Source organism: Drosophila grimshawi, unplaced genomic scaffold (assembly GCF_018153295.1).
Source record: "Drosophila grimshawi isolate 15287-2541.00 unplaced genomic scaffold, ASM1815329v1 contig_311, whole genome shotgun sequence".
Lineage (NCBI taxonomy): Eukaryota > Metazoa > Arthropoda > Insecta > Diptera > Drosophilidae > Drosophila > Drosophila grimshawi.
In genome coordinates, this window is record NW_025063098.1 from 17,235,831 (window position 1) to 17,252,651 (window position 16,821).

Consider the following 16,821-nt stretch of genomic DNA (forward strand, 5'->3'; position numbering starts at 1 on the left):
TTTGAGAATTGAGAAATGATTTCTTCCGAGTGTACCTAATATTCTGCCTTTTTTAATGTGCTATAAAACGATTGAAAAAGCAAAATTGATCAATCAAACAAAGAAACATACGAATATAAATGCAAATAATAATAATAATACACACAAAGTGCTTAGAAATTGTGTGGCTTAAAAGCTCAACTCAATAAGTGTTCCCAAAGCTTGCAGCAGATGGCGCTTTGAAGTTGAGGTCAGCGTGGCTTTGGTAGTAATTTGTTGGATCTTTGATGCCGCAGTTTGCTTTGAGCTCTTTGAGTTTGCGCAGGTGTCGCTCGCAAGTTCCGTGATCGCGAAGTGGAAGTGCGGTGCCGGCGTTTTAATTTAACGGGCGCCGTGAATCAAGTCCATACTAATTATAACTAGTACATAAATATGTAAGTTGAAGTCAGTTGCTTTGGGGGTGCTGTGTATGGCCAAAGGGCCATTGACAGCTCATGCATATTTAGCATTTCATATCTATCATTTTATTTGACTCTATCTTCAATGCTATGCGAGCAATTTAAATTTGTGTTTAATTTGTAATGGCTCAAACGACCTTAACGACGGCAAGGGCTAAACACAAAAGGTTTTGTACACAGCGAGAAAAACGTTGGCCAACCAAACAAAGCTCGACTGAAATTACGATTATAGCAAAAAATAACAATTTAAAACAATAAACACGACAAATCTAAGACCCAGCTTAAGAATTAAAAAATCTATGTATATATAGTATAAAATAACTTGATATGATTAATCGCGAGCATGTCCAATCTACTAATGCTGTACAAGTAAAGAAACTTAATCGCATCGTAAGAAGCAAGACTTTGTAGTTTTTCAAAACAAGGAAGTTGTTCGAAATAAAAAAAAAATAGAAGATAAATGTAATCTGTCATCAAAAATAATTAAAAAACATATACAAACATTTATCTGAGAGCTTTCGAAGTGTGCTTAATCGCTGCCCTGAGCCTAATTGCAAAATTGCAAAATGCGTAGGAACAACTAAGTGTTGCAAATTTACAAAATTGTTAAATCAAAGCAATGACAATATATATATATATATATATATATATATATATATACCATGCAAGAGCATTAAAAGACGTATTAGAGAAAAAACTAAAGCCTGAAAGCAGCTTGATCAATGCTTAAATCGATAACAATAATTTTTAATAATAAAAAACACAAATATTTTTATTTATTTACTCACTTGATGAAGCTGGTAGGTTTATATGTTTATTTTAATAAATATGTGTATGCACATATTTATGTAAATTTATTGTAAATATATACAGAAATGTGTGTATTTGTTTATTGTTTATTTGTGTAATTGCTGTTGAAGTAGATGGCGATTGCGGTGGCAACTTTTTGGCTGTTTTTTTGGGTTTGGGGTTTCTGGGTCTCTGTCGTACATTTCGTTATTTTGTTGTTGTTGAGTTTCGATTGTTGTTGTTATTTTCGTTTGCTGTTGCATTTGTGTAATTGTGACGCAATTCTCGTGTGTGAGGTTGTTTTTGTCTCGCCTTGTTGGCTATTGGCTGAAAACGAAAGCGGTAAAAAAAACCAGTGTTAATTGTACATTTGTACACACAAACACACAAACACACATACACATAGACTAATGTACTTATGTATGCACTTGTGTACAAATATGTTGTTGTTGTTGTTGCTGTCGATAGTGTTGTTGTTGTTGTTGCTGTGTTATGCATTGCAAAAGCGCACAGCTGTTGAAGCGCTTGTTGACTATCGGCTGCTTTAGTGATTATCCGCACGCGTCTTTGATTAGTACGTTTAACGAAGCTGCTGCTTCCTCAAGCCAAGAATAGTCGTGAAATATCTGTATATATATCTGTATATATAAAATAAAACGGTGAATGTTGCATTATTTAATAATCAAATTCATAATTGGAGCAGAACGAAGTGGTAGTCAACTGCCATTTACTTCTTAACTTCTTTATTGCTGTTAATTGAAACTTTTAAATAATTCTTTTGTGGTTTTTTCTTGGCCTTAAAAAACAAATGTAATCATGGCAACAAACGAAATATTGTTGTAAAATAATTAGTGATTTTTAATTTAGACGAAGGTGTTTTACCAATTACTTGTTACGTTCTTTATTGTTCTTAACTTGGACTCGCAACTCTTGTGTGGTTTTTCTTTTCATTAAAAATAATTTGCAATCATTAGCAAAAAAAAATAAAAATAAATAAATATTGTTATACAACAATCACCGATTTATCATATAGGCGAATGTGATTAGCCATTTACTTGCTGTGGTCCTCTTAATTGTTCCTAATTGAATAACTTGCGCTCGCAATTCTTGTGTGATTTTTCTAGGCATTAAAAATAATCAACGAAAAGCGAAAGAGTGTTGTAAAAATATTAATGATTTACCATATAGACGGATGTGATTAGCCATGGCTTTAATTTGCTTCATTTTCGATTGGTTACAATACAATTTTTGCCATTCGCTTTGCCTTTCGACTCCGGATACTTAACGTTTTCGACGTCACACAACGAATTTCATGGCCAATGCCAGCCAAGTCAGAAGTGAAGTGGGCACTCGTTTCACTGTAATCAAGTTCACTGTATCCGCCTGTATGTGTGTATGTGTGTATATATATATATATATATATAAGTATAGTAGATAGTTTGTCTCTCCATCAATTATAAGTTGCAAATCTGCGACCCTCTAAACGGATGCGAGCTCCCCACTCGAATTCCAAATGATTCCGCTTGCAAAATATGTAATTATTATTAATTATACCCTTTAATTATTACAAATTCGCCAAAAAAAAGGGCATGGTGAACTTTTGTAAATGCTATTAGCATATTTTGCGGCCCATAAATTAATAATTCTTAGTTTTTTGAAAATAAGTATCTCATTCATTTTCAATACTCTTTTTTCAATTTCAATTGTTAAAACTCAAAAGAATTTTTTTGTCTACATTTGTTGAGACTTTAATGCACATTGCTTTTAAGGAGACTCTATTTTCAATTTCTTTCCAACAGCACTGCTATTATTTTTGAACGCATCTGTACATTTGCCAAGCAGAAGTATTTAATATAAAATTTAGCTTATTTCATCTGCGATTTTAAGGCAATTCACAAACTGAACAAAGGGTATCTTGAAGTTGAGCACCCACGACAAGCGTTCCACTAATTGTTTTCTGATTAGATGGGTGAAAAAAAAATGACTGCTGGGAATTCATAAAGAGAGGTGACCAAATACGAATCCAAATTAATGACAACGAATATGTGAAAGTGCTCAAATACAACAAAATAGTGTCGCTCTATGCTGCCATGGCAATTGACGACAAAACATTCGCGGATATTGCTCACAGACTAACAGACTCACAGCCTCACGGCCTCAGTGCGTATACTTGATGTACTTGAACTTGCGCTCAACGCACAACTCATTCATGAAATTAGACGGCGTTTTATGTGAATCTCATACAGTTCCGGCTGGGGCGAACTTCTACCGTTATACATATATACACACTTATATATATATATATATATATATATATATAGAACTGTGATCTTAATTGATTTAATTCGTTGTGCGGTCTTTGCTATTGAAGTGAATGCAATGCCAAAAGTTTTTGCCACCACTTTTGATGTATGTGCGCACATTTAACGCTATTTTGGTTGTGAACGCGTTGGTGAACGCGACGTATGCTTAATTACAACCAGTTGGCAAAAGTTTTCTTGGGTGGGCCCATTTTGGCAGGTTCTGCAACTTTCAACAGCCTGCTAATTAATTTTGTTTCGACGCCATTTGCCAAAAGGTAAAAGAATCGCTGCCGAAAGGTGCGAACATTATAAGTGCCAATATCAAAGTCCAGTGCCCTCGCCAAAAATAACCGACCCGTCAACTGAGCTCTTTTCGTAAGCGTAAGCGATGCGTACGTGCGAGGCATGCAGAAGCGTGGGACTTGACAGGGGTGTTGGGTGTCGATGACACGCCCACTTAGCTATAAGTAGTACATTGCCACCCATTTTCAACAACTCGTAAGTTTGACGAGTCGACTGTGAACGACTAGCAGTCATCCTTCCAGTTGACACTCAGAAAAAGAAAATTCCACTGAACCGTAGAAATATCAACATACATTTAACTACAAGCTTAGCTCTTCTTATTATTCAGACAATATATTTAAATAATTATTTTTTGAATTCTAATTGCATTTCTACTTTTTAGAAAGGCGTTTTTTTTTTATTGAGAAATATATTTCTAAAAAATAGTAAACAGTTTTTCTTATGAAACTGGTTTTCACCAAGAATTTTTGTAGTTTCCATGTCGATTTTAATTTTACCGCGATATTTGAAAATTGAGTCCGTTATTTGTTTCGATTTCATTTACAAAAACACAATCCTCTCAATTTATAATATAAAATTGATGCCCAAATAACTTCTACGCTTATGGTCCAATGATCATAAATATTTTTGATCACTCAGTTGTCTGTTTATATTTTTTGTTTTAATTTCTTTGCATTTTGTTTAGAGAGAGTTTCTAAATTTAGAGTCTGTCTAATTAATGAGTGCAGGCTTCTGTTACACACTGTTGTTCATGATACCCTATTTAAGCCAATTGTAATGGTTACAGGGTATGCCAATAATATGCATGTGTGTGAATATCTGTTAATAATAATTACGTATGCATGTGGGTCTCTGTGTGTGTGCGTGCGTATGTGTGTGTGTGTGTGTGTGTGTGTGTGTGTGTGTGTGTGTGTCTGTGCACGTCTGGGGCACATCTCAAGTGTTGAAAGTGGCCCAAAATTTATGTTATCCAGCGTCGTCTTTAACGGTGGGTGTGCCTGTGTGTGTGTGTGTGTGTGTGTGTGTGTGTGTGTGTGTGTGTGTGTATTTGTGCGTAGGCTTTTGTCTGACATATAAATAACATGAAATGCCTGAAACGTGCGCCCTTGAAGACTTCAACACAATGTGGAGTCGAGTAACAGCGAATTATTCAATTGAAATCAAAATCAAAATCGTCAAATTCAACTTTCTCGCTTCTGTGTTGCAGCTGAACAACAAAAGAAAAACAAAAATAAGTACAAAAATGCTGCAGCAATGCACCATAAAGGCGCCCAATGGCGCCTTAGGCTTAAATTTGAGTCGTGCACCTTGGGACCCGTATCCGTGGGTCAGCGGTGTGCAGGCGGAGTCGAATGCGCAGTTGGGCGGCGTTTGCATTGGTGACACACTGCTGCAGCTCAACGGCCGAGATGTCCTCGGCATGAGAATCAGCGAGCTGGCCACGCGACTACGCGAACATTGGCTCTCTGGCGCTGACCAGGTCACCCTGATGATGTGGCGACAGGAGCCCAGCCCCGGCTTAACTGCCGCCACAGATGATCCCATGGAGGCGGCGCACGCTGTGGTAAGTAACTTAGATTATGCGGCACCAAGAATTATAATTGAATACCATAATGCAGTTGGTGAAACATAAATTATATGAGAGATTAAATATTTTCCAACTACATTTTTTATACTCTGCTATCAAAGGTCAAACTTTATGCAGCCTCCCAAACCGATAAACCTGATTGTGTAAATCGATAAAACCACATATTTTTTGGGAGCAAGAGTCACCAAATTTGAAAGATATATGACAGCTAATTCCTAGAAGCCACCTGCAAAGAGTGGTATGATCATCTTTTAGATGTATCCACTACAGCACAAAGAAACCTATGTATCCCTGCAATTAGCCAGTTAAAGTTACCAAACTTTGTAGGTAGAATTCTAGGAACCTCCTCAGAAGATTGAAGTCAGACTTATGCTTATAATCTCTGCAATTTTAGAGTTATAAAAATCAACTTCAAAGGGCACATTGACGATTACTCAGTGGTCCCACCACAAAATGGTTATTTGCCACCTGTTGTCAGAGTATTCCGCAGCCGGTTACTCCCAACTCAGCACGTATTTATTAAAAAATATTGCAAAAGCCACTTTTTTGTTTTGGTTACTTTTGACCAAAATAACTTGGTATATTAAAAAGATTTGCTTTAACAAATTCTTTTTTTTCGAGAGGTTGGCTTTTTTTATATTTATATATATATACAATATTTTTAAAAACGTTGCAGAGATCAAGTAATATATATATATATATATATATATATATATATACATATATATATATAGCAAGTTGTGCTGCAAACACTTCACCCACTGAAACAGTGGCTCGTTAGTGAGTTTCAGCGTTGCTTAATTGGGTCATTTTAACGCACGATATGTTTACGCTTGCCGTTGGTTGTGTATTGTTGCAAGTTGCGCGTTGCCCGTTGCCCGTTGCCTCCTGCCACATGCATGTTGCAAGTTGCTCGATGCGCATTGTTGATTCGTCAACTTGACAATTACCTGAACTTCTGCAACTGGGTCAACTTTAACAAATATTTAATTTTGCAAACAATGCAGACAGAAACAAATCAACTTCTGTTAAACAAAAGTGTTTCAATATTAGTAAGTTATTAGCCTAAATGTTGCAAGCTGTCATGAATATTCAATTTAATTGCATTTCGAATAATAATACAATGTCATAATCTTATGCAATATCACTCAATCATTTAAGCACTCAGTTCGACTCTGCCTCAAGCACTTATTATTCATAATACTCAGCTGTCAATTAGCTTGTTAGGCACACCGACACCCATTAGCCAACTAATCTATCCATCCTTCTTGAATGTTTGGCTCTGATTTTTGGCCAATGCTGCAATATAATCTATGACTGCATCCTTGCCGAGGTGTCATATTACACAGCATTTTATTACATTTGACACATCATATGTGTGTGCAGTACATCACTACAAATTCAATTGACCCAAATATTTGGCAACGATGTAAACATCAAAAATGGATGACACACCGGATTACTTGCCTCCCAATGACTAACTGCCTCCACGCTGCAGCACAACATATTCAAATAAATTGCAATCAATACTGATGGATATGCTTATGGTTTAGTGTCAGTTTGTGGGACTTAGCGATTATTTGTTCAAGCACATAATACACATATATGAATGTGTCTAAATTGGCATTTGTGCCAGCATTTTATAGACACACACACACATACATGTTGATCTATATGCAATCAGTAATAGTTTGAGTGTTTTTCCCAATAACGCACTCTGGACCTGTTAATGAAATCAACGTTTTTATTTTGGGGTCATCATTTGGCAGCATAAACTAATCAATCATTTCACACGTTTTGTGGCCCATATGCAAATTTCATTTAGATATTCGAAAATCAAACCTTTTTGCATACATTTTTGTAGTCCGATTTTTTTTATAAACACATTTTATTTCAGCGATACAAAATCGCACAAAAATTTCCAATTCAGTGAAAGCCAAAATTCGAATTAATTTTATGAACATCATTTTTAGATTTGCGTTATAAATCAGAAAAAAAATCAGAAAAAACGCATTGAAAACCAGAAAACCATTTTATTATATTTTCTAGAAATGTATTTTTTATTAATAGAAAATATTCAGAGGAAATGCTAGCCATTATTTTAACAAAAAATTCCGTTTCAATTATTGAAAGTCAAGTTTAACTATTATATTTAAATAATTATCATTAAATCACACTAAAAAAGGAAACTAAAATTTTTTAAAAGTTAAATTACTGAATTTTGTACTCTTAAAAGAAAAAACATGTTTTTAATTAACATAATGCAAAATGCAAGAGTTTAAATTAAATGAGATTTCGTTTTTATTTTCAACTATATTTGCAGCAGCATGGAATTAATCAACAGTCACTGCAAAAGTTTGCAACATGCCTGCAACATATTGCCCAACTACTGGAGTGTCCTGTTTGTTGTGAGGTAAGCATATATATACGTATTCAAACATATATATGTATTGATTTTGCTTTATTTTGTTTAATTTATGTATGCCTTGAGGTAAGTGGACGCTGCTGCAGCCTCGACAGCGTCGTCTTCTCTTCTAGCCAAGCAGATGTGTGTTGCATATCGATGAGGTCGCTTGTCGCTTGACTGTTGACTGTTTTGGCTTGCAACGTGGGTTGTTAGTTACCAGTAGCTGGCTTTTAGTTTTAGTTCGTCATTATCTAACTCAGCACAACTAAAACTCAACTGTGATGGCAAAACTTAGTTGGCAGTTGCCGCTTGTTTGCCTTTGTGAGCCGCCTGCACCATCAACGTCATATGCCTGCCATACCGGGCAGATCCCCTCGTCACTGTTGCTCTTCCGGCTTTGCGTTGATTTTGCTGAGCAAGTTTGTTGCTAATCACTTGACCGTGTATAAAGTTGAAACGTCGAGCTGTTGTACCTCTGATTGCGTGTGCCCCACCCATAACCCATCCACACGCTCCGCCTCCGCCCCCGCACCCGACCTTAGACTACTGCTGCTGCTGCTGCTGCTGCTGCTGCTGTGGTTTTGTTTACACAATTACTCACAGCCTGACGCTGTCATGACTACAAATAACTGCCGATTTTGTTAGTTAATACCCGTTAGTTGTGCTGTGCACCCGGACAAATATAACTTATGCTTGTAAAAATGTATGCACACATATATATCTATGTAGGCAATTTAATTTTTATATCCGGCACCCATTGAAAAATACGTAGAAAGCATTTATGTACATTGGAAGGCATCCTCATCGACCATACATGCATATCTTAAGGATCGATAACTTACTTTAGTTACAAATATCGATCAATATTATATTTCATATATTTAATTTTTCTTCGAGCATATTTCTCAAGAAGATAAAATTTAACTTATAATTTTTGAATAATTGTCAATAATTCAATCAGATCAATATAAATCGATAAATATCGATCTTCCAGCTAAAGAGACAACATTTAACATCGATATTTTCAACAGCAACAGGATATCTTTCGGTCAGGCACACACTATCGCAACACACTCAATTTTTAACATTTTATTTTAATGTGTACATATCCAAAATTCATATATGTATATACATTTATATATATATATATATATTTATATATTCCGTATGCTTGATAAATGTTTGCCATTGCATGTGATTTGATTAGCTTTGTCCTGGTGACTGGCGGCACTTTGGTGAAATATATCGAGCATGCTGGGCATGATTGATTACAGAATTTGAAAGTCAAATATTGTCGATTAGGCATCATGACAGGCAATGTGGAATGTGGAATATGGAATGTGGCATGGGGCACGTGGGGCATGGCCAGGTCATTCAATCACTTGCTTGTTGCGGACGCTGCTCCCCATTAACGCTCTGCAAACACAAAAGTCGCCCAGCTGTTCAATTTAAATTGTTCAAGCTGCGGCCAGTTGTAAAATGCCAAAAGTGGTTGGCTGAACTAAGCTGAGCTGTAAATTTATTTATTTATGGCAAGCTTGTCAGCAAACACATAACTTTAATTAATTAGACAGCAACAAAATGAACAAGTTTTTTTCCCTTTTTTTTGCCTTCCACTTAAATTGTTAAGTTATCGTCCGATGGAATGTAATATGTAAGAATTTGATGCCGGCCTCACCATAAATAAAGCATCCTGGGGCAAAGGACGCGAGGCGTGGTAGCAAACTTGTGCAGACGGACGCACACTCAAAGCTGCAATTGTCGCTCGAACAAAGCTGCTGAGGGACGCACAATTATGTACACTCTGAAAAACAAACTGAGTAAATTTAAGAAACTAAATAAATGGAAATGCATTTGTATACCCTTCATATATATAAGATATATATACTCTTGATCAGCAGTAATAGACTTTCATACAGCTGCCTTAGGAACAATCGTTCGAAAGATGGGCTGAGAAGGTTACAAACCTTTGTAGAGCGTACTTAATTTGATGACATCTAAATATTTTTTCGTAGCTTAATATTTGTGGAATAATATGATTGTTTAATATTTTTATAGAACGTTTTGTGGCATCCACAGATTTTGAAAAGCAATAACTATTGCTATTCAAGCTAGATTGTTCCTTTGCAAAAAAAAAGTAAGGTGCTGAATTTAGTTTTAAATAATTGAAAAGACAATAACAAAAATTATTTGGGGTTCAGATAAGAAGAAATTTTAATGAAGTAAGATTAGTTTAAGATTTTAGGTTCTTTAATATAATATTTTTTAAACATGTATATTTTGTGCTTGTATCGAAAAAATGCTTGAAATTATTTATGCTACTTAATTAGTCTCTTTTGCCAAGTTAAAGCAAAACTAGAATGAACATTGTACTCGACATTTGACACACGAATGCTATGAATTTTAAATCGTTTGCACTTGATGCTCGAACAAGGTTTTTCTCTCAGTGTCTAAGTGAATAAGTGTAACTCGCTGGCTCCATTGGAGCAGCAGCTGTCAACTAAGCTGAAGGCATTGCCTGGAAGGACAGCTGGCTCCTGTTTTTGCAGCACTGCATACATAATTTGTTTATTAACCTTAAATCAGATTATGCAGAAATGGGTGACAGGGAAAGAGAGTGCGACAAAGACAGAAATAGAACGAGAGCGAGAGAGAAGGATGAAGTTTGTATTCAATTCGGAATGTGTCTTGCTTTGCCAGACAAAACTTCAATATCATATTTTGGCAATGATTATTAAGGCACGAAAATTGCATAATATTAAGAGTATATAAATGGAGATTATATACACACATAGACACAAACACACACACATATACACATACATACACATATGTATAAGTTGAGGTATGTATGTGTTTATTGGTTATGCTATTTGCGTATGCAAACAGACAAGTCCATTAAGTTATTAAGGGATTTTCCTACCCCAAGAAAACATTTTCCTACATTCGCTCATTTGTGTGTGTAAGTATGTGTGTGTGTGTGTAAGTATGTGTGTGTGTGTGTACATATGTACATATGTCTGCTGGATCAAATGTTAAATTCAATCCAATAAATATTCTCGCGGAGATAAACTGTGGCTGCTCTTTTGCCAATCTCCTATTGACTTTGAATACCAAACAATTCCAGACTGAATTCAATTAAAAATGCATAAATTTGCATTTTTTTTATGCTTGACAAAGACAAACTTATCAAATTATCAACAGAATTTGCTTAAAATGTTCGAAAAGCTATTTATTTTGTATACACTTTTAAACACTCAAATTGATTTTAATATTTTTACTACGAGTTGTTAAATTACAGTTGATAGTTGTTAAAGCATCTTTGATTTAATTTTGGGATTTGTATTCAAAGATGCAGTATCTATATGTATTTTGAGTTTGTCGATTTTGTGCGATTATAATGCGGGCTGGACACACAAAAACAGAAGAAACAAAAGAGAAAAAAAAAAACAAAAAATGATTGCTGGCAAATTGCTTTACATTTGTAATACTTCAGTTTCATATTTGTAAAAAATGATGGGAAAAACAATCCAAGCTGCTGCACAAAATTGTATCTTTATTGCTGCATATTTATAGCTGCCCATGTGCACAACGTTATGAAACCTCGTATGTAGATACATGCATTCATACATACATGCATACATACATGCATACATACATTCATACATACATTCATACATACATAAATATCCATTCAGGCAAAATGCATCAATTGAATTTCTGTATAGATTTGTATTTGTTTTATTTTTTGAGATAATCCTCATGATTTCTATGAGTGTATGAGTATGTGTATGTGTGTGTGTGTGTGTGTGTGTGTGTGTGTGTGTGGTTGAGATTGCACGTTTTTGTAGGTTCAAACTGGTAGCTTGAAAAGCGCACAACTGTTTTTGTGCCCGCATCAAATACGGTTGTATTATTTGAAATCCGCTTGTGATATATTTTCAATTGTATATTCAATTTATATGGCAACTTCATGTCCCTTTCACGTAAGAGTATTCGGCTTTGATGTGTTTTTCATAACAAATCATACAAATCGAGATTGCAAAAAAACTATCAAATAATAAAAGATTGTCAAGTGCTTTGGTCATTTTAAGATTATACAAAATAGGTAAGGTTTTAGCAAAAATGGTATTACGACTGTTAATTGTGCTGCAATCGAGTTGGTTAGATTATTTACGCATACAAATACATTTGCAAAACAATAATAATTCATCATTTTCATAACTCATGAATTGAGTTGTTGAAATTTTTTTACAATTATTTTCTGAATTTCCGAATTGATTTTATTTGTAGACAATGGTTTGCATTTCCACTTTCTAGGAACATTACATGTTAATCAGACACTCTCCGTAAGTGTCATATATCTGATTTTATGTACAACATTTTAAGTACATGCATTTTTTATATTTGTTTTTAATTACAATAAATTTTCTGTTTTTTTTTTTTTGCTTATTTTCATATCTTAATCAATTTTTGTATGGCATTTTGCTGATGTTGATGTTGTGTCGCCTTTGGCAAAATGGACTGCAATGGTGCAATGTGAATATCAGGTTATTAAACCACCCAGCTGGCAGTGCTGCAATGGACACGTACTTTGCAATAATTGCCGTAACCGGTCTGTAAAGTGTCCCGTTTGCCGAGTGCCGCTGGGACCACGGGGACGCTGCCTGCTGTCGGATAACTTATTCACGCTGCTGGCCGAGAATTTCCCCTGTGATGGTGGTAAGTAGTTGTAGCACCGACTGCCACCCATTCTTCTTAATGGTCAAAACTGGCAATAGGCAAGCGTGGCAAATGTTGTTGTTGCTGGCACAATCTATTAATATGTCTTCAGTGCGTCAGTTGTTGGACAAACTTTTGGGATATCTGCCTTGTAATCTGCCTAAAATGGTGCTTAGATTAGCGTTGTCATTAGTACAGTGTCCCCAGCCTGGGACCCTCCTCCTAAAGTCTCACGCCAATGAAAATGTCTTTCAATTTTGAGCAAAGTTTTAACTTTAGGAACCCAATGCTTAACATTAAGTGTGTATAAAAATAAGTATAATTTCGAGGGGGAACGCTATTTGTCAAGGGCTTTGTTCAAAAGTTTTACCTTAGCAGCAACAGCAGTTCAAAATAAAATTAAATAGGTATCAATGTTTTGCTTAAGTTTGAGAAGTCTTAGTTATATTGCAATTGGCAAAGTAATTTGGTATAGAAACCGAGCTTAAAGAATACTCGCTTTTTATGTCTTATTTATTGCCTGTCCCAAATCAATTTCTCTCAATCGAATCAATTTATTCAAAATAATAGAATTTTCAATTTAAGAGGTTTTAAATTATTTGTTTTAATGATTAAAATAGAGTAAATCTACGAAACAGATAAGCCATAAATGCTAAAAATATTTCAAATTCGTTTTTAATTTATTAATTTGCTTCACTAATACGAAAAAGGCGAGTCATAAATATTAAAATTTGCATTTTTGTGGCTATCGGTCTTTCATTTAAGGGGTTTCGTTTTAATTTGCTTAAAAACGAGAAATGCCTATTTTAGGAGTATCACTTAATTGGTTAAATAAACATAAATATTTCCTATCGCCTGTTGCCACTTGAGTTAATACTTACTTTTCATTGTTGATGATTTTTTTATTGTTGTGGAATTTGTTTTTTTTTTTTCTACAATAATTACGTTGCACAAATTGCATAAGTTTTGCTCTTCTTTCGTTGCCAAGGTGCTTATTGTAGAGTCTAGACTCTAGGCATTATCTTTCAGACTGAGTTGTTGTTGCTTTGAATTGAACAAGTTTGTGTAGAATAAAAATAGGTGAACTATTACAATTGTTGTGCATGTCAGTTGCTGGTTATGAGCGTACTTAGCCATAGAAAAGTTTTGTTATTTATGCAGGGTATATTAGTTGACATGGTTTCCTTTAGCCAAGCGCTGCCGAGTGGAGCACAAGTTGTTAAGTTTATCTGTCAAAGAACTTTGCCGTATCTCTATCATTATTTTTTTCTCTTTCAATCTGAGCATTTCCATAAGGGTCTAGAGTAGGTGGTGTTGGCGACTGTTGCAGATAATGTAAAGTTTACAACGTAGGTAACAAGCGGCAACAACAACAACAATTGCAACAATTGCAACATAATCAAATAGAAGAAACATTCTTGTTGCCTGTTTTACTTGTTGAACTTTCTTGGTATTTTTGCCATGTCCATGTCGTTCAGCACTTAGTGCCTATTATTGCTTGTAAATTAAGAGAGGATTCCTTATACACAATTTCTCTATCATCAACAACTGTTTGCCTCACTGTGTTTCTTTATATGTGTACTTGTTTTTGTTTTGTCGCATTCGCCAGTGCTTGCCGGCTAAAGACTAGAGAGACAGAGAGCTGAAAGGGACAATTTCAATTGCAACGAAACTTTTGTGTTTATAAACCTGGCCAACAGCAGCAACAGACAAAACTAAGCAAGTGCGTAGCTCGATTCCAAATTGTTTGTTGCTTTTTTTGTGCTCGAGTTATACATTGAAATAAGTATTCCATTGCTGTGTTCTTTCCATTTCTAGTGAAGACCAGCAAAACTACCGATGTGGCCAACAACAGCAACAGCAACAGCAACAACAACAGAAGCGGCGACAAATGCACAAATGAATATCATAATCAACCAAAAATGGCACTGGCCAAATCAAATACCAGCAAAAAGTCAAGAAAAACAGCTAGACAGATGCAATCCGCAGTGATTTCAGTTATGAATGATGCTGCTGATGTGGAAGGAGTTGCAGCCGGAGCTGGAGCAGAAGCAGAGACAGGACTAGAGAAGGAGCTGGAGCTGGAAATGGAGTGCGTTAGGCAAGTTTCGGGCAGGCCGGAGGGAAATGTCCAAAGTGTGCAAATACTAAAAAATAATGTCAACGTTGCAGCCCAGCGACAGCAGCAGCAGCAGTGCAACAACAACATTAGCAACAGCAGCAGCGGCAGCAGCAGCAACAGCAGTAGCAACAATATGCTCGTTAAACCAAAGTTAAAGTTGAGTAAGAAAAGTTGGCAGATTACAGGCCGAGATCAAGACGAATTGCACAGCGATGAAGTTGCAAACATAAATAATGGCCAACAGCGTCTGCGAGTGGAGCGGCAGGTGTTGCAGCCAGGCAAAGGCCAACAACAATATTAAAATTATCATTGCACGACTGGGAAATCATGCAGCAGCAACAGCAGCAGCAGCAGCAGCAGAAACGCGGCAAAACTTTGCAACAAATTGTCAACCGTCAAAAAAAAAAAATAGACCACGGAGTCTGCGGTCAACGAAAAGCGCTTGTGGCAGAGTGTTGCAGCCACTGAAATTACTTCGGCTGTTGCTGCTGCTGGTATTGCCACAGACAACAGCAACAATAATGCGGCAATCTTATCAGCAGTCAACCAAATAGAGGAGAGCAGCGCACAGCGAGCAAAGTTCTTTAGCGGGTCATCAATAAAATGTCAGCTGCACTTTTGTGGCACTTTCGGCATGTCCAGTTGGGGCCACAACAGACGCAGGCTTCTCTCCGACTGAGTGGGACACACACACACACACACACACACAAATTTTGAGGCTGAGGCTGACAACTATGCTATATTCGTGTGGCAAGTGGCGGGGGCACAGCAAATGGAGGCGCAACACTTTCAGACCATCATCGAGTCGGAATGCAGTCAAGTCAAGTGGCTTGGCACCGCTCAGCCACAAACACGCAGCTGACAGGAGACCAGCGCCACCGGCGAATGTCTCACATTGTCCAACACGGCGAGGAACTGCTGCACCGCCTTTGAAATTATTATGTATTAAGAGAAAATAGCATTCCAACTGATATTAGTAGATAAATAGGCAACAACAAATACTGTACTGATTTTTAGCTAATAAATAGAGTGGAATAAAACCGTATGCAATATACAAATGAGAATCACTTTCGCCTTCGACTTTTAAATATATTCCAGTTGTTAATTGCTAACTTTTCTTTTATGCAGTTTTCCACGCTCAAATATAAGTTGTAGATAAGCTCTTATTTCTCATGTAGATAAAAAAAATGTGTACTGATTTTTAGCTGATAAATAGAGTGAAATAAAATCAAATTTATATGTAAACCAATAAGAATTAGTCGAGTTTTAAATATATTCCAGTGGCTATTTGCATAATTTTCTTTTATTAAGCTTTGCACACTCAAATAGAAGCATGCACGGAAGTGCTTTTATTTCTCATATATATATAGATAGGCTACAAATGTGTCCTGATTTTTAGCTGATAGATAAAGTGGAACAAGCCGAATGCATATTCACAAAATTATTTAGTCCAGTCGAGCTCGACTACGAAAATCTCTAAAATCAACTGTTAAATATATTTGCATATTTTTTTTTTTTTGCCAAATTTTCTGTCCGAGATTTGCACATGGAAGTGCTCTAATAAAATAAGGCAGCTCACATATATTTATTCGCAAGCTCGAACCGAGCAATACGATTAATATGAAAAATCGTTTAAACTTGCTTAAATTTATAGTTGATCAACAATATGTCAACGGGTTGTATATTTCATTTAAATGTCTATCGATATACGCGAAACGGTTGAAACTATCGATAAAAATTAAATTAAACTGATCTTAAATGTGAAACTTTTATTCCATGTTATACATATTATATATGTATGTGTATACCATTATACCCCTTTATGCATTTCAAATGGGATTAGGGTGTAAACATTCAGATATGCAGATATCAAATCCAAAGTGCATGGTGTCAATTAAAAATAATTTGCATAACTTATGTGTTTAATTTGATTTTGCTGCAAATATAAATTCAAACTCACCACTCTATCTCTCTCTCCAACACACTCTCTTCCTCTCTCTCTCACTGTAAAGTGTTTGCTTTGTAAATTGTATTTGCATTTTTTTTTGCGGCGCGTAGCATAAAATTTATTTCAAATATGGCAGAGGCAATTTAAAATCTGTTAAGTCAGCCGAATTTTTAATTATTAAACGCATTTAGAAATATGCTTG

General features: G+C 35.7%; 1 protein-coding gene across 2 annotated transcripts; it reads left to right on the forward strand.

The window, feature by feature from the left end:
- Positions 1-273: 273 nt before the first annotated feature.
- On the forward strand, positions 274-15,730 carry LOC6568014. 2 transcript variants are annotated; one of them, XM_032739891.1, is made up of 5 exons: positions 274-413; positions 5,040-5,396; positions 7,744-7,833; positions 12,378-12,549; positions 14,368-15,730. In XM_032739891.1, exons 2-5 carry the CDS (start codon positions 5,076-5,078, stop codon positions 14,970-14,972), a joined length of 1,188 nt encoding a protein of 395 aa, XP_032595782.1. In that variant the 5' UTR covers positions 274-413; positions 5,040-5,075; the 3' UTR covers positions 14,973-15,730. The 2 variants fall into 2 exon arrangements, with proteins under 2 accessions (XP_032595782.1, XP_032595783.1); XM_032739892.1 differs by lacking the exon at positions 14,368-15,730 and adding an exon at positions 14,159-14,222 and having other exon boundaries at positions 309-413.
- The last annotated feature ends 1,091 nt before the right edge of the window (positions 15,731-16,821 follow it).